The 18,365-nt window shown below is 42.2% G+C and overlaps 2 protein-coding genes across 2 annotated transcripts in view; one reads left to right on the top strand and one right to left on the bottom strand.

Annotated features, from left to right (window-relative positions):
- Positions 1 to 18,365, top strand: part of SYNRG (synergin gamma) — a 123,443-nt gene that overhangs the window by 89,934 nt on the left and 15,144 nt on the right. Inside the window, exon 20 of the transcript XR_003095289.1 lies at positions 14,726 to 14,772. The gene's annotated coding sequence lies outside the window, so the exon portion shown is untranslated. The remainder of the gene's footprint in view (positions 1 to 14,725; positions 14,773 to 18,365) is intronic.
- TADA2A (transcriptional adaptor 2A) overlaps positions 1 to 18,365 on the bottom strand; it is a 27,795-nt gene that overhangs the window by 8,086 nt on the left and 1,344 nt on the right. Inside the window, exons 2-11 of the mRNA XM_006016074.3 lie at positions 17,995 to 18,101; positions 16,570 to 16,629; positions 15,854 to 15,945; positions 13,548 to 13,705; positions 12,308 to 12,396; positions 11,337 to 11,409; positions 4,647 to 4,710; positions 2,588 to 2,631; positions 1,692 to 1,802; positions 1 to 58 (exon numbers count right to left, since the gene is read on the bottom strand). The exon at positions 1 to 58 is cut by the window's left edge and continues 38 nt beyond it. Of these exons, the coding sequence (XP_006016136.1) occupies positions 1 to 58; positions 1,692 to 1,802; positions 2,588 to 2,631; positions 4,647 to 4,710; positions 11,337 to 11,409; positions 12,308 to 12,396; positions 13,548 to 13,705; positions 15,854 to 15,945; positions 16,570 to 16,629; positions 17,995 to 18,101 (856 nt within the window). The remainder of the gene's footprint in view (positions 59 to 1,691; positions 1,803 to 2,587; positions 2,632 to 4,646; positions 4,711 to 11,336; positions 11,410 to 12,307; positions 12,397 to 13,547; positions 13,706 to 15,853; positions 15,946 to 16,569; positions 16,630 to 17,994; positions 18,102 to 18,365) is intronic.

Below are 18,365 nucleotides of genomic sequence, written 5' to 3'. Positions count from 1 at the left end.
ATCCCTGCTGCTCTGTATTCCTGGAGCCGCTTTATTTCCCTTCGCAGTTCGAATTCCACTGTTTTTCCCCACAACAGTGAGGAGTAGAGAAAGCCAAACACAAAAACGGGTCAGCACTGGTGGTAGTGAACATTGGTGCACTAGGAATCCTGCTAGCCCCGACTTTGCAGGCCAGTGCTGAAGTGCACACAGCCACAGGCAGCCTCGGACTGGCAGAACCTCCAAGTCAGCGTGTGTGATGATAGTCTTGGTCATCGCTCTACAAAACCACGTCTGAATGACATGTTTGTGCCCAAGGAAGTTCAAACTCGGGGAATCCCCGTGCCTTAGCATTATATGGCTTATATATGATGCGTTGAGCTTCCAGGAAGTGTTTGACAGACATGAACAGTCCTCACAACACTGTTAGTCACATATGTGCTGTTCTCTCCAGTTGGCAGACAGGAAAGCTTTACATGAAATTTAGGGCCCGTTTGAGTTCTCATTGAAGGCAATAGCCCAGATCACAAAAGACTGAGATTGCAAAGCAAGGGACTCTGGCTTGGCACATGACATCTCTGCAAGCGAGTGACTCACGGTTTGAAAACCTTTGTGTGTTCTCATTTTACCTTTATTTACTTATTTTTAAAAATGCGGTTCCCTGCCTTCCAGGCACTTGCATTTTCCTAAGCCACTTCTGAACCACTGCTATAATAAGTGAACCAACTCCCTGACATGCATCCCCCTTTGCAATCTATTCAGGTTGCCATTATAACCTTGCTGTTTCATTTCTAGTTCAGAGATTTATTCATTGGAGCTTTACTTATATAGTTTCCAAGTACCAGTTACCTCACAATAAGCATAATTTGTCTAGCATGAATTAATTTGCGTTGCTTAGGAGACGTATATAAAAAGACTACTTGGGTTACAAAAGAATTTCACTATTACTAATAAGACCATGGGACTACGTTTGCAAGGAAGTACCACTTTGGGGAGCTGAGATTACTAAGATCAGGTCATTGATATGTAGCAGTATCGGTCATGAAATGCAGCCACATCTGGGGTGGAACATAGTGGCTATTTACATGTAGCCTTGTGCTTGCTAATGAAGAAGGATTTTCCCAGTTCAAACCACAGAATTAAGCAAGCAGGATGTAATGACTTATATGGGGATTTGACTAGGACACCAGGATACACTGAGATGCATCCTATAATTATGTATAAAAAAAAAAAAGTATTCGGAAATTAGATGAAGGAAGAACACATAATGGAGGCTGCACCGAACCATCATGTACTTGCTAAGATACCACATGTGTATCTCATAGAAGATGCAATTAATAGCTGACTTAATCCCAACACGGGCCTAAGTCACTAGTGCTTTGCAGTTTGTGGCACAGTGGCAGTGCCTGGAGAGTTGTCTTATGAAGAGAAAGGACTAGATAAAATACCATAGGACTAGAGCATTTGGTGACATGTCAGACAATGGACTCAAACAAAACACCGAAAAAAACCCAACTTGTCAGAGCTACCGCTTATGTAGGGTATCAAGCCAAAACCATATTTGCCTGAGGTGAGTAGATGGGAGAAGAGGAGGAAAACTAGCTCTCCATACTATGTACATTTATGGGAGGTCACTGATCAGTAAGTGCAACTCCTCGCTGGAAATGTGCACTCCTCCCCAACCGTTTAACCGTAAAACCCCAAATACCTACATGCATGGCTTTCAATGAACTTGTCGTGTTCAGTTGGCCCTAGAATTCTTGCGAACCGCCTCATGGTCTCATAAAGGTCCTGGACCTCCTTCGGGTATCGTCTCTCCAAAACTACACGAAAAAAATACGCACCCTGTAAGCAACACCTTTATGCCTGGCAGGAAACTGGAGCAGCAAAGCCTTGTGTCGAGAAGCTACTCTTGTGATAACTTCTAGCGGTTCCTTTTATGCGTTCATACACGGTGCTGGCAACTCAGGGGCTCACACAACTTTAGAGATAAAATGCTAAAAAGTGGCAGGTCCAGGCATTTATGCAGAATTCCTACTGTTTTGTACCCAACACGGGGGTAAAATATACTCGGGGACCAAAAACCTTATTAAGCATGCCGTTACTGTTAGCACCGGGACACCCAAACCAGTGAGTATATAGTGATTTTTATTACTAGGCTTTGCCAGTGCAGACAGGGCCTTGAGGCATATGAAGTGCTTTGTATAAAGGGACCCAATTAGGGTCCCAAGGTGTTGCTGAAATACCTGGTTTCTATCAGTTTGTAGTAACATGCGATTATAATGCTTTTTAAGATGAGCACAAAGCTGTGAAATGGGTCTAATGGTAATTTTGGTCTGAGAAGAGGCAAATAAAACCCACCAGCAATAGAGGAAAGGGATCAGAACAGACTGCTAGGATGCAAACCATCCCAAAGCTCCAAATCTGAGATGCTTCTCATGGTGACAAAATTATCATTTTATGATACGGTGCTCAAAACTATACGTGCCACCACGTGATATCTAGATGTAGTGTGAGTATACTACACTGTAACATGAGACCAAACATTTGGCATGCAAAGCGTTCAGCTTGAGGCCATTTTAAAACAAAAAGCTTTATTTGTACTTACTTTGAAACTTTCTGAGGTTGATGAGGCCATGGTCTCTTATAATTCTATAAGGAGGAAGAACCAGTATTACTATAAAGTAATGATTCATGCATTAGTGCATAAATACCAAGAAAATTTGGGAAGAAACTGTGACTTAAAACTCTGAAGTAGTTCTGGTAACATTTAGTGAAAGTCATACAAAGTTGTATAAGCTGGGAAAACAGGATCTAAAGCAGGGGTCAGCAACCCCTGACACGTGTCAGAGCATGGCATGTGAAGGCATTTTGCTTGGCATGTGTGTCGTGGGGCGGATGGTGGGGAAGGGGCCGGGGCTGTGCTGCCACAAGAAGGATCGGGCCCCTCGTAGCTCCCCCGCCATCCGTCCCTGATGCACCAACATCTTGCATGTTGAGGTTGCAAGTGTGTTTGGCACTTGGCCCAAAAACACTGCTGACCCTTGATTTAGAGGGCTTCGGGTCAGCATGAATTTGGGACAGCCATGTGTATTACTGCAAGGCCAACGGCATACGGCACAAGGAAAGCTGTGACCTCTCAAAAGGATTGAAAATGCCTTTTCTAGAAACAAACTTCCTGTGACTAATGTCACCTCCCGAGGTTAAAAGCAAGAGTCAGGTCTCAGTAGGCAAGACTTCCAGCTGCATAGTGGGATGAAATGTCTCCTTGTATGGGGCGTAATAATGGGCGATCAATGCTAGAATTCAAAAGCAAAGAAGGAAGCTGCTTTGCCAGCTTGACTTTTTTTTTTTTTTTTTTTAAAGATGTTAAAAACCGGTCATTTTTAAGCCATTCAGGAGTTTGGACTATTAAAACAGTTGGAGGGAATAAAGATGGCAGAGGCAACTGGGGTGGTCACAGGTATCTGACCAGTAATTTGTCACAAAGCTCTGCAATTATCACATGGCTATCATCTCCATCATCTCGTTTTAATATACATGCAGAGCTTGTGAGCAATAGAGGCATTCAGAAAATTACACCTCTTACTCTAGGAAGTCCATCACACTTCTTCTGACTAATACACACTGCACAAGTCTGTATCCCTGCCCCAGGTACAGCAGGGACATACTTTTTAACACTGACATTAGCAGGTTTTTTTTCTTTTGAGATACTGCCTTCTCCCCATCTATAAAACTTAGGAGTCACTAACACAAATATGAACTATACTACGACAGGGTCTATGGGGCCAGGCTGCCTTTGACAGCTTACACAGTATATTGCCATGTAGATTATGCCACACTAATATTAATTATTTAGAGGAAGGAAGGTCAGGATGAATTAGGTCACCATCTCTTTCAACTATTTTCAGACTAACAGTGTTGTGTTTGGGAGGAGGGCTAGGAATCTCACTCTGAAGTGGATCATCTTTCCCCAAGGCACTAAGAGAGCAGATGATAACCTTAAAACTGAATGAACCACCTGAAAGATGTTGTAAACTGGAGGCTAATAAAGAGATTTCTTGACTGTTTCTAAAAATCCTAAAGCGTGTTGAAGAAATTAGCCACTCATGACAGCAATATCATTGTGATCTTTTTATGAATCCTTAGGAACTAACCTAGAAACTCTAGTGCAATAAGATCATGAAGTGAGTGTTTCACCAGAGAGTTTGGTGTAGCAATTAAAGTAGCAGACTGGAATTCAGGCTTCCTAAACCAGGACCTATGTATGTGTGGCCTGCCAGGACTGTATAGGGACTAGAGAAAGGAGCTGGAAGGCAGGACTGCTGGTTTCTGCTGCTGGACGTATCGCTAGCTCCCTACAATGGAGAACCTCAGCTTCTACCTCTGTATAATGGGTATGTCGTCTCCCAGGCACATTGGAATCTTAGCTGCTAACAAAGTGCCTTGAGATCTTGGTACAGAAAGTACTGTTTGCCCCAGATTGCACCACTGTGCGAGGTACCAGGGCCAGGCCTTTCTACCCCTTCTGCCTTGTTATGCAGTTCCAACCGGAGAAATTTCCCTGAAGTGATCAAAGCTAGAGAAAGGCCAATTACATTCAATCTCAGGGCACGCAGCATGTTCAGGGGGAAGCAGTCACATACAGCCACTGGTGGCAAACTCACTTTTTTCTCCTCTGCCTTTCCTTCAACCGGGAGTGATAGATATCTACAACTGCGATCTTCAGAGCTGCAAAGCACAGAAATGAAGACTAGATTCATCACAAAAAGCCTTATCAAACTAGGTTTGTCCCCAAGTCCCCCAACAACCCGTGTTCAGCATAGCTTGACAAGACCCACTTCACCTGCAGGAAGGGGGCTAGCTGCTTTGTCTTCAAGACATTGAACATCTCAAGCCACTGACCTACATAGCAGCAGCAGCAGCAGCAAACTGCTGTAGGCTAGTCTTGTGCAAGCTACACATGCCACTTGGAAAAACTTCCTCTAGTTTCTCTTTCCAATTAACACAGACATCTATCTTGTGTAAGTATGAACTTTAGTTTGCCTTGATCCACACTTTCCTTCCCTTCGATAACTGGGCTAAATATTTTTACTGGCGGGAAACTTTTTGTAGTTCTGCCCACGAGAGCAATGTAGTCCTTTGTACCTTCTGGGAAGATTAAGTGGGTCAGGTTTAATGTGTGAAGTATCATTGGGTGAGGTTAGCCTGCTGAGGAAGAGAACAAGATCAGAGCAATGTTAAGAGAAGAGAGACCAATGGTCTGAACTGAGAAAATGCAGAGTAGATTGTAAGCCTCAGAAAATAACGGTAGCTTTTTAGCCAGTAACTTCTCTATAACTTCTCTGGCAAAAGAATAAAAAGAAAAGTTGAGGGCAGCTCTCAGTAAGCATGGAGAGAATGTATTTATTAGAGGGCACATGCATTTCTAAATTAATTTGTCTGCTTTTCAACCAATCTACACTAGATCCTGCAGGTCATTTTCACTGATACAATGAGGTTAATAACTTTCCCGGTAAACTCAGGCAAGAGTAGATAAGGAGACACCCATTGCCTTCCCTTCATAATTCTGTTAAATAATTCAAAGGTCCTATGATGCTAAATACAAGCTGTGAGTGGGCTGATTTCTAGATTGGCATTCTCTCACAACATTAAGTATTTTAAGCCTGTTCCTTCTGAGAGAAATTATGAATCTATAATAGATTCATAGTCTGCAGAGACAACATGCAAATCTCTGAAACTGGGCAAGAGCATGTCTCCTCCCAACCCAGTCTGTTGCATAAAGAAGGGTGGCCAAAGTGTAGCAGAATCTAGAAATGTGACCCAGACATGACCACTGTCTCCCTGTAGCTACAGATTAAGGACAAAGTTGATCAATGGTAGTTTATTAATGGAGGGACCAATCAATAAGCAATTAACCAAAAAATGAAGAAACTGGCTGCATGAAAAATGGCTGTATGAACTGTACGGTATTTTGAAATATACAATAGGGAGATAGATAGATAGATAGATATATGCGCACAAATGATATATAACCCCAAACCTTTGGGCAAGTTAGCAGTCATCCCTGTTTTACTAGAAATTTCCAAGGGTTATGTGGCTGAGTTAAAAGGAATTTTGTTCTGAAAGACATTTCTTGATGCTCCGTCAGCAAATAAAGCATCTTCAGGATTATGCTGTACTTCTGCTTTACGGGTAATTAATGCAATACCTAAAGAGTGACATAAGGGTTATAAAATATTCAGACTTCAGCTTATTAAATGCAGGACTGTAAGCGTTATAAAATCAAGATGCAAAAAATTGCATTGTTATTGCTACTATGGCTCTGATTTTTACTGATTGCCTGTTAAGTGTAGGGTGACTGGAAAAAAAAATGCATCTTACAAACTTTGGGGGTTACCTAACTCAGCAATAAGGCAAGATTAGGAAATTCTCTTTTGTTTAGATTTAGGGAGAGAAGGAGACATGCAGCAAGGCAAATATGAATGAAATATTTTACTAAGTTCTGGAATTGCTGCCAATTTAAATAAAACCTTTCTGCATTCGTGAACCTGTGGAAAGCTCAGCTACCATGTTATTTTTTGGGGGACTTGTGTGGGCAGAACTTAATAAGGAGACACAGAAATTGAAAAAGGGACTCCTATAAATACCACTAGTAATTGGTCACCTTTAACTGGAGGATTGTATTTCTTATGCTTTCACTTAATGTACCATGTTCTGAAAGAAATGATGATTGACTGGGGAGGAGAGAGAACATTTACCTGAGCAAATGAAGGAAAAACTGGAGCTCTCACACAGAGAAAATTCATATTTGTTGCAGTCTTCTCCTTCTCTTTATTGACACATTCGCATAGAAGCAACTGATTACAAGATCTGGAATGCATGAATAACTCAGACTACTACTGTGCTACATGCTGCATGGAAATGAGAAAAGAAATGCTACAAGAATTAAAATGACTGGTCTACATGTTTCTTTTAGAGAAACAGCTGTTGTACTGGTACCTGAGGAAAATCCAAGTTGACATGTCCAAAGCATCCTTTAGGGGCATGATAAAGCCCTGGGCAATAGTTTCTAAGGTTTCCAGGATAGGCAGAAGTTCAAGGCTACTTCCTGTACTCCAAAATCAAGGTATTGTGGATCTTCAAGAACATGTCCAAGAGCTTCTTTTCTTTCCAACATCATCTGCTCTACAGAGACCTTTGCCATGCTACTGAGTGATAGGCCTGCTGCAGGCAAGCTAACCCACTGTTTGGCATCCTACGACTAAACTAGCCTCTGCAAATGAATGGCCTTCCCAGTATGCACCCAGCTCAGTGTACATGTAGTGGGTACAATCCAAATTTACCCCGCAGGACATAAAGCAACGGCTTTAAAATGCAGCAATGTAGATTTTGATTAGATCTCAGGAAAAGCCTCCTTACTGCGAGACTGCCCAGGGAACTTGTCATTGGAGGTTTTCAAGTTAATAAAGGTTTTTCAAGAGGAGATGGAATAAGCATTGGACAGGGGTGGTTTCAGAGTAGCATTCCAGCATCTGTGCAGGGAGCTGGACCAGAAGACCCTCGAGGTCCCCTGAGCCAATGACTCCAAGTAAGCAGGGGATCTAGGTGAGGCAGCTATAGCAGTCTCCGCAGGAATGTGCAGGGTATAAACATTATGTAGCATCACCAACTGCAGATGCTTCCTGTCCGATGAAGGGTATTTGTACTCGAAAGCTTGCGAAGAAGAATTTTTCCAACTATTTGAGCTGGTCTAATAAAAGATATCGGATTTACCCAAAGAAGCTCGCCTGCAAGTACTTAAAAACAGCACTTTGAAAAGGACCCTGCTAGTTTTCACCTCGTACAAAATAACATTGCCCTTTACTGAAAATCACATTTGTAGTCTGTTTCCAATAGTTTCTTTTGAGCTTATAAAGAGCCTCAGGAAAATGCTTTCCAATGTGGAAAGTGAATCTCTCTTTATAGGAGAGGGAAGGGGGAATTCTAGACAAGAATTAATAACTAATACTGTAATTCAGTCTCTGATGGAACTGCACAATTTATGAGATTGTCAGAAATCCCTGACTGAATTACTGATTTGTAATCAATTGTTTCTTCCGCCTTATCCATTATGCTGTATCTAATTGTAATATAAATTATATATTTGCATGCACTTGCTGGCTTACAAATGCTGCCCACAAACAAAAAAAGGCCGTGGACTCAAATATTTCAGAGTTGCTGAAACTGTTTTGCTCGAATCAAAAAAGACACACCAAGGAATACTGATTATCCCTTGTGTGGTCAGACTTGTGCAGAATGACTCAGCAGACAAGATTTGAGTTCCTGGTTCAAGGTGGCTCGGGAGTCTGGGGATCTGATGTTAAAATCACAGTCATCTTTCTTGTGGGAGTATTGAGACTGTTCAGTGATACAAGGAAGTATAACAAGGACAACTGCAGTGATACTAGAGGGATGTGGGTCAGGTAGTGTAGATGCAGAATATAAATGTGGAAAGTAACAGCGCTACCAATAGGGTTTTTTAAAAATCATTAAAATGAAAGCCCTCAAACATTCCTGTGCAACGCATGCAATTCCAAAACTGCTGGGCTGTCTGGGGATGTGAACCCGACAGGAAAAGACGAGAAAACAAATCCAACAGGTTCAGTTTCATTGTATAATCTAAAAACATTTTTATAAAGTAGACAAGGAACCTAGATTTGTAGTAGGAGGACAGGATTTTTTTATTTCTTTAAAAAAAGAAAAGGAAAGGAAAACAAATTTACATTCAATACCGGGAAGAGAAATTCCATCCTTGTAGAACAGGGGTGGGCAATTATTTTGGGTGGAGGGCCGCTTACTGAGTTTTGACAAGCCATCAAGGGCCGCATGACAGGCAGCCAGGGGCAGATAAATATTAATTTTCTAAATTTTTTAGGGGCCCCCAGGCTGCATTTTGCCCACCCCTGTTGTAGAAGAAAAGGGTTCATCAGCCGTGGCTGGTTTCTATAGTGTGTAAAGGGGCCAGAGCCTTGTAAAGAAGCTTAGAAGCCCCAGCTGTGGGCCAGCAATGACTCTCTCTCTCAGGGACCTTCTTAGGATCATAGAAATGAGGGTCGGAAGGGACCTCAGGAGGTCACATCTAGTCCCAACCCCCTGCTCAAAGCAGGACCAGCCCCAACTACATCATGCCAGCTGGCCATTCTTCAGAGGATCTATGCCAGAAAGCAGAAGGGGCATTGTAAAAATCAGTTCCAGATATTCTAGATAGTGCTGTAGCCCCTCAGGACAGCTATCATTTAGGTCTTCAGGAGGGTCTCAAATGCACTGGAGAGCCTCTCCAGCCCCTGGAATAGCCCAAGGTCAGGGAAGGTTGGCTGAAGTCATACTGAGACCTGCACCTTTGGCTGGGCTCAGAAATTCCCCATGCCTTTGGCATACAGCATGGAATCACACCTCGGACAATGGAATACGGGCTAGACACAGTTCCTTCCCCGCTTGCACAAGCTGGGAAAGGGACCTGATGATCTGCTAGGACTGGAAAAGGTCTGACACATAAAAGGACAAGCAGCCAGAGAGACCCTGCGACTTTCTCCCCAGGCGCTCTCTTGAGAATCTGCCCAGGGAGCCGCAGTGAAGGGGACGGCCACTGCAGGGTCCATGGGGTTGGAGAGAGACCTAGACGGCCACATGACTGGCCACGTGCCTGCCAAGAGGGACTGTGACACTCTACGGTGTATATAACGGGAGATTCAAGGCAGGAGTTAGGTTTTAAAAGGAATTTTATTTTTATACCTAGCTTGACAGGAGTTAATAGGAAGCTGGAAAACAGCTTTCTTAAATAGCTGAATTGGAGTGGGGAGGGGAGTAAGTAAGTATGTGAGAGTATGTGTGAGAGAGAGAAAGTGTGGTTAACAGCTTTCAGTGAATAACTAATGAATGAAAAAGTTAAAATTAGTGAACAGAACAAGGTGACTCTTCTTGGCTTTTCAGCCCAGAAGTTGGGGGAAACCAGAGCTGATGTAATGACATATAAACACACTACAAGAAGTGCGAGGAATTATGACTTTTTTTGTTGGAGAAATGGGGTAGTGAATGTCTGTACAATGAACAAGTCCATACTTTCTTCAGGTAAGCTGTTAAAGGAATAAGGGGTCCATTTCTAATTCAGACAAACTGTTGTTATTCCCAGTGTATCATCTGGAGATGAAAATCTTTCTTGTGTACAAGAGATTTTGTAACCCTTAAACCTTCAACTGTATCTCGCTGAATTTCAAACTAAATTGTGACACTTGGAAAGACTGAGGAATGTTGAGTCTTCTCTGTGGCTGAAGAGGTTAAGGCTTTATTTGAGAACTGACCCACAGTGATTAGCTGGAGTACTCTCAAGTGCAAGTGGAGGGCTGTGGAGTACTGAACTTCTTTATAATAAGAGAAACCATAAATCCTCTCTCTACATGGATTAAAACATCGTTTTAATACTTCCCCCTACCTGGTAGCAATTAGACAACATTATTCAAAGCATTTCAGCTCCAGGATCTGAACCCTTTAAAATCAGAAGCTCTGAATAGCCCTTGTTTCCATGGAGGAGAAGGGAAGTCTTTACATTCCCCTGTGCAGTGGCAGTTCCGTGTACACACTTGATTGTGCAATCTTTGTTTAATCTCAAGGGCACAGTAGTCTCAATTTGCTGCACTGAGGATTCATCTGCATCTGTCTTCCCGGTGTCTGCCTGAATTTATCCTAAATAAGTACGCTAGCAAATTCCCTAAACGACGTATGGTTAGGATAGAAGGGATGACTCCAAAGTGCAGCAGACACTGCAATAATACAGCAGGTGGTACTTTTGCTTCTGGGTCAGTAGTAAAGCAATGTCCCAGTTCACTGGTAGAAGATACTGAGCTGCCTACAGCACCATCTGTCAGTGAAACTAAGGTCCTGACCATTTAAGATCTATGGCTGTTCCATATACTCTCCAGAAGAGCATCTTGCCACCTGTCTCTTGGCAAACTTCTGGTAATTATCTTATGTCTACCTAAACTTCACCTCTGGGTTTTACCGGACATAGTACTCTTTACTTCCTTTCCTGAAGTGCTGCCTGCTGTTGTTGGGGATCACTGCCTGAGGTTATGTTCTGCTTTGCACTGTTGCAATAGGAGAAATGCCCCCTGTCTTAAGTTAATACACAGGTTAATATTTTTGGCCGGAAATTGGGAGGAAAGACACTAAAGAGTGCACAAGTGTTTGAAATCCCAGCACACACAGGTGAGAGAACTTGATCAATACTGCAACTTTACACATCAGTAAGTGGGGAAGAATTGTGAGCAGGCATTTTGAAACATCATTTTCAAACATTTTTGTCAAGATCTGGGGCTTACCATGCAAAATGTCCGAATCGTCCTCCACAAAATCTATGTCTCTCAAATCCCATTCAGCATAGTTGTCAAATTCCTGTTCAAAGGAGACCAACAAGAGCTCTCTAGTTAATGCTCGAAACCTGGATAACAAGATGGGGCAGGCACGAAAGCTGAGGAGTACTGAAAACGGAGACATTTGCTAAATACCAGTGTCACCCCACACACAAAACTGTTGAGAATGGCTGTATGTAACTGGCTACATCCCTGTGCAAGATACAAGTAGGTGGGACAATGATGGGGTTTTAATGAGGGGAAATATAATTTACAAAGGCTGCAGAAATTACACATGCAGCCAACCAGAATGGGGATTTAATACTCAAATGCAGTGATGTAATCCACTAGATAATTTCTATCGCTCCCAAGTAGAAAGGAAAGGTATACCAAAAAAAACCCCAAACCAACTATGGACCACTGGGGGCTGTGCTTGCTGGCAGCATGAGGTTTGAATTTAGCCTGGGGTGTGACAGGTTCTCTACATGCAATGATTGCCGTTTTCTGACAAGCTTGATATAGACACTGGAAGCAACGGGAAGGTTCTTAGTGGCTTCAATGAGCTTTGGATCAAGCTCTCACATACTTTTCTGTAAGAAAAATGAACTAAAAATAAGCTGGCCGATCTGGCTGAGCATCTCATTCACACATCCAGCTTTCTTGCATAAGCAGCCGATTGTTATGGGCTGTTTCATAACAACCTGCCTTACAGACCTTCTACACAAGGCACTGCCTTGCGGGAGGACACGTAGGAGTTTTCCAAGCCCTTTGGCGCCACCTCTCTCCGATCTATAAATCCTTCATTATATCATCCACTGCCCCCATTTCATTTCCCTTTATAATTTTTTGGGAAAGAGATTGCTAGGTAGGAGGCTTGTGCAGCTGCATCGGCTTCAGTATCAGCAGCACATACAAAATAATAGGACAAGATAGATTCCTACCTCGACAAAGTCTGCTCTTGCAGGCATGTATCCAGCCATGTCCCTGGAGAGCAGGGAATCGAAGGTTGGTCGCGGAGGGTCATCAGCAGCTGAGAAGATACATGGTTTTGTTGCTTTAGTTTATTAATAGATATTCCCTTGGCAGCAGATGCAGGAGTAACTAGTGTTAGCCAAGACAGCCCGATTAGTCTATAAACAGGGATGGGTAAAAGTGCTGGGGTGAGGTACCCTTTGCTCCTTACAGGGAACTCTCTGGGGGTAAGAATAAAACACAAGATGAGAAATGTGACATCAAATGCAAATTCGATGTTTCACATAAAAAGAATCCCTTGCAGAAGCCTCTGCTGTTCTTCACTTTTAGGTCAGAGTTTTCCTTTAGTTAACAGCAACAAGGTTGTTAAAGCTGCCACCTTCTGGGTCCCATTTATAGCGAGTTTCAATTAAACACCTATAACTCTGCATTTTTATCGTCTGCCAAATGGTAATGGACTAAGGCTCACAGCAGCCTTGTGAAGGAGACTGACATTATAGACCCCATGTTACAAGTAAGGGAGCTGAGCCAGACAGTGCAACTATCCCCGGGTCATATAACGAAAGCCAGGAGCAGTAACCAGATCTTCCAACTCCCACTTGACTGGCTCTAACCACTGGCACATCCTTTATGATGAAATGTCATCCTCAGGATGTTGAGAACCCAGTGATTTATGTGAAGTTTGTAAGGGAACTTCTACCAAATAGGGGAGAACTTGAGCAATGTTAACTTTGTGACAGATTAATCAATTTGCAAAACTGCTACAGCTTCCTACATGGCATATATACAAACGGACAGTTAGTCAAAGAAAGAATGGGAAGCTAGCCTCATTTAAAAAGTGCCACTTTTATGATAAATATAAGCAGTGATGCATATTAAAGTAAGAGTAAGCCAATGCTTCATCGAATAAACTTAACATCCTGCAGGTGCCTGTAACAACTGGCTGCATGTGTGCATGTGCATGTGTTTTCAGCATGGGGTGATCATATTCCTCCCTTCCCTTCAAGGCACCCGCAGGACACAGTCGTAAATAATCCATATACCAGTGGCTCAGCTCACAATACGGAAAATCCTCTTTCCAAAAAACTAGACTACAGACGTTTCCCCCCAAGGTCTGTTCATTGCGTTCTCTGCATATTGTTGTAGGGACTGTGCAAGGAAATGTCCCAATCCCCTCTCCCCACGTCCATCGTGGCGGGGGATACTTACGGTGGAATGGAATGGCTGCATCTGCGTTCTGCACCTCCTCGGCCTGCTTCAGGTTCAGCAAGGTGGATGCAAACAAGGGGTTGTTGATGAAGTGTTTCATGTAATGTTTCTCACATTCCTCCTTGGATTTTGTACACATCTGATTGGCCACATCTTGCCTACAGTTGGTGGGGGAAAAGGAGTACAGCCATTGTTCTTTTCGTTAATGGCCCGGGGGGGGATCCATTTCGGACAGGTTTTCATTTGTTTCATTATGTAAGTGGATCTGGTCATTCTTTGGCTCTCAAACAAGCAAACCGCAGTTGGCCCAGAAGGACATGCACCCCGCTGGTCTTTACCAACAACTATTATCTAAATCTCTATTTTCTGAAGCAAATCAACAAGATGTTTGGTCTCTGAGACAAAAATACTGCCTTGGAATATCATCAGTTGTGGTAATTCGGATCCTAATGTGCAACTCTCCTCAAAACTGTTGTAATCTAACATGGAAAAGTGCTTGAGATGCAGTTTTTCTTGAGCTCTCTCAAAATCACCATTTGGGCACTGAGAGTCTAAGACCTATTTATCACAGGTTCTCATAGCTTATCACTGGCTTCCATTATGCCTATAACTAGACTGACAACACTGATGCAGGTGAATTACAACAGTTTGGCTTTGTAAAACCTTTTTACTGTGTGGTGTGATCCTGTCATGTTTTATCATTTGAAGTACATGGGTGAGAGACCACCACAAAATGTTAACATGCTTCAAAAACCAGACTTGATAATCCATGGGGTGGCACCTCTCTTCTGAGTCGGTACCAAACTAATATCTTCAGCAGACTCGGGGCAGCACATTTCAAGTGCCACGTAAAAACCAAGGCATCTTGACCCCACGTAATTCTTGGATTTTCAGATTATAAACTCTTTGGATGAGAGAGAGTGCCCCACTACCTGTTTGGGTTTTTTTATTTTTTGTTTTTACAGCTCCAAGCATATTGTTGTCACTTGACAAATAATTTAATATTATTGTCATTAAAGATCCCTTGGGATTTTTTATTAATCCTCAAGTGATGGCAAAGTCCAAGCCACATAACTGCATTCAGTCTCCCAAATTCCTCTTGCACTTAAATGAAGATATAGCTTTCTCCCTTCTCTGCGTAGCAATATTAAACCACTGTTGTATTTTACCCCCACCAGGTAGCTGCATTCTGCATGTATGAACAGTCCCTTGAAATCTTGGACAGGTATGTGGAAGCTTATTAATTCCTTTTGTAAAATTAATTTGGGTGAGAGATGTTCTGAAAGCATGAATTATTTGAATTATTTGCATTAAGTTGTAGTGTAAGTTGAAGACGCCTGTGTATGTGTATAAACACACACACATTTTAGACATATAAGTAGACGCTTATTTCTACTAAGCTCAGAACTGTGTATGTGTGTGCATGGTGGGGGTTGTTAGGTAGAAAAAACCGCTTTTGCCAAATAGGATAGGGGAAAAAAATGAACAAAGCCAATATGTGTTTAAGCATAAAGAAATGCGACAATCAATGTGATTAAAATACTGCAAGAAGCATCCAGGACCACGTCCTTTTCAAAATGGAAATTGGAACAGGCTTTCAGGCTTAATTTTGTCTCCAGTTATATCCACAAGACCTGACAGTTCTGTTCTAGTAAAGCCTGGAGTTCTCCGTCTTTAATATAGGGATCGGCTCGTGAAGGAGAAGGGAGTTGGTTCGCAATCGCAAGCATGATCTCTTTTAATTTGCAAATGTATATCATCCCTGTGGCAACTATGGCAATTACGTGAATGGAAAATAATATCTGCAAAGTATTTTAATGTATGTCTAGCTGTCTCTGATGCGATATAGCAGTTGGAAGAGAGAAGAGATTGCAACATGTGGCAGCAAACTCTTAGCAGACCACGAGCTCTGCTACAGAACAGTTTGAGAACCTTTGTCTTAAGCAGTTTACTCATCTATAAAACAATTATGTATAAGCTGAGGCACAGTGTCATTGAAAGCCTGATCTTGCATGTTGCCGAGTTCCTTCAGATCCTACAGACTTCACCGCAAGTGGAGGGAACTCTTGCATCCCTCAGATTTTTAGCAGGCTGTAGTACCAGGTCATCAGCGATTTCCATCCCACCCTCAATGCTACACACAATCAGTGAAAGATAAGGGAACAGAGGCCAGTATCCCAGCCTTCTGCTAACCATCTGACTGATGAATTACTGTGCCTCAGCATATTCTGAGAACCTGACTCAAAACCCACTTAAGTCAATGGGAAAACTCCGAATTGGCTCTGGTCCAGACACTAAATTCTCACCAGTTTCCAAATCCACAGTCCATCACAGCCTCTAGAAGGGCCATCTCCTCTTGTGCTGTCCAATTAGGATCCAACACAGGAAAATCTGAAGTCTGGAGAGTGGAAAAGAAAGATCTGTGATCCTTTCAGTATAAACCACCACCTAGTGAAGTTATTACCCTGTCACAGTCTGGCAAAACCTCCCACTGCTTTGATACTGGCCATTTAAGGCCTTTGTTGTGTCCCAGGGATGTATAAAAATCATTAAATGCACATATCACCTGCTGTAATATCTCTTAGTTTGTGAGAATGTCATCAAACATTACATGAGGCTGCATTTTGTTCTATTTCTGGTATTTCTACAAAGTGCGATGCCCTGAAACAGAAACTAGCCACGTTATTTCCAAAAAAGTTTCTTAGCTCCTTCATGAGGTGCATAGAAAATTATTCCATGGGATAGAAAAATTGCCTACTGTTTGTTTGTTTTTTTTAATAAAAGAGTTTGAGCCACATATGGACAAAAAATAAAAAGCCCCTATGCACCACTGCGTAGTTAGCTGCCATTACTCTCCATGCAGAATTCTGTTCCTCATTTATGTTCCTCATAGCTATACATTTCTGAATTTAAGGATCTATATCTAACAGACCCATGATCAAGTAAAGCCATGTTTAAAAAAAAAAAAGTTTCTCTCCTAACAAGGCCCAAGATGAATAAGTCACCTGAACTGTGTACTTACCATGATTTCATAGGTATGGTCACTCTGATGCTTCTTGTACTCAAATCCTCGTGTGAAACACTGCAGAACAAGGAGATTAGCACTGCATTAGTTTTCTTGAGACTTTGTGTTTGGTTTTTCTCTCTTGTGTACTAGTTACCAGAAAATACCCATTTAAATATAGGTTCCAAGTGTGGATTTAGTTTTTAAAAATGATGAACATCAAAGTTAAACTAATTCTGAAACTTATTCTGTATCGTACTGACCTTCAGCACCAGGAAATACTTGTAATTGTGTTTTGCAATGTATCATGGCACTTAAATCAGGCAGATATGAGGAGCCATCTATTCTTGGTACACTCCTCAGACAGAGCCTAAAAAGTTTTCATAGATTTCATAGACGTTAGGGCTGGAAGGGACCTTGGAAGATCATCGAGTCCAGCCCCCTGTTCAAGGGGCAGGAAGTCAGCTGGGGTCATAGGATCCCAGCAAGATAAACATCCAAATTTCTCTCGAAGGCATTCAAAGTAGGTGCTTGAACCACCTCAGATGGCAGGCTATTCCAGATCTTGGGAACTTGGACAGTAAAGGAATTCACTCTTATGCCCAGCCTGAAACGGTCTTGCAGGAGTTTATAACTGTTCGACCTTGTCATCCTTTGGGGTGCTCTGGTGAACAAATCTTCCCCCAGATCCTGGTGAACACCCCTTATAAAACTTATAGGTGGTCACTGTATGGAGCAACTTAATGAAAGAAAAAAGTTTTTCCCTTTCGTTAAACAAAACACACACGCATGCATGCACTCGCACGCAAATATGCAGGCATGCGTAAACAAAGACAGAAAAGAAATGTAACCTGCTCACGTAGTATGTACAACTGTATCTTGAGATGAATGAACTTTGCCTACAAGAGAACTAAAAGATCACTGGTGCAGTCAAAAGCCCCCAGCTTCATTTCTGAATCTTCTTAGGCTTTACTGAAAGGATGTTAGCTGTTGTTTACCCACAGCTCCAAACACGTCATGTTTTCTTCTGTGAACTTAACTCTCTCACGCAAATGCATTTAATTGATCAGCATTTTTATTTTATACTAAGGATGGCTCATAGCTATGTACTCCAACTTTTAAAGGAAGCTCACTGGTAAGATAAACCCTGAGACATGATAGGTGATAGGACAAACGATGGTTCAGCTATCTACATGGGTCAGCAGCCCATGTCTCCTGGTTTGTCCTTTGCTGCCTACTCAAGGATTTCCTTCATCTGCTCATGTTAAATTTTTTGTTTTTCCCCCCCCAGCCTTTAACATTTCTCCTGGTCCCTGAGCAAACATTTCTGAGGTGCACTTGAGATGATATGAGCCCAATAGTAATGCAGTGGGTTAACACCAGAGATTGTCTTGATAACCTTCTCAAGAAAGCATACATTTTCACTTTTTACCATCAGCTTACCTGCAAACACAGGAGAAAAGGAGGAGGGCCGCATTCGGCACATTTGATGTACGGTTCTGTGAGGTATGAAGAGCAGCCTCGGCAAGGGGGCTTATCAAATGGGTCATCTACAAAACCAGCAAGAAAACATGCTGAAAGAAATCCAGTGCAACACAAGCATGCAACTGTGGTTTATACCGTTATTCAAAATGGCTAGTCTCAGTTTTAAAATGCAGGTATATGCTTATAGACAGCTGGTCCTGCCTGGGAATAGCAAGTGAACGGACTAGGTGACCTTTCAGGATCCCTCAAGGTATTTCCTATGGTTATAGAAAGTGTGTCTGCACTCTTCTAGATTCTCAGTTTATATTCCATTTTTTAATTAATTATGT

Source organism: Alligator sinensis, unplaced genomic scaffold, assembly GCF_000455745.1.
Source record: "Alligator sinensis unplaced genomic scaffold, ASM45574v1 scaffold118_1, whole genome shotgun sequence".
Classification (NCBI taxonomy): domain Eukaryota; kingdom Metazoa; phylum Chordata; order Crocodylia; family Alligatoridae; genus Alligator; species Alligator sinensis.
This window is presented reverse-complemented; position numbering and strand designations above follow the sequence as displayed.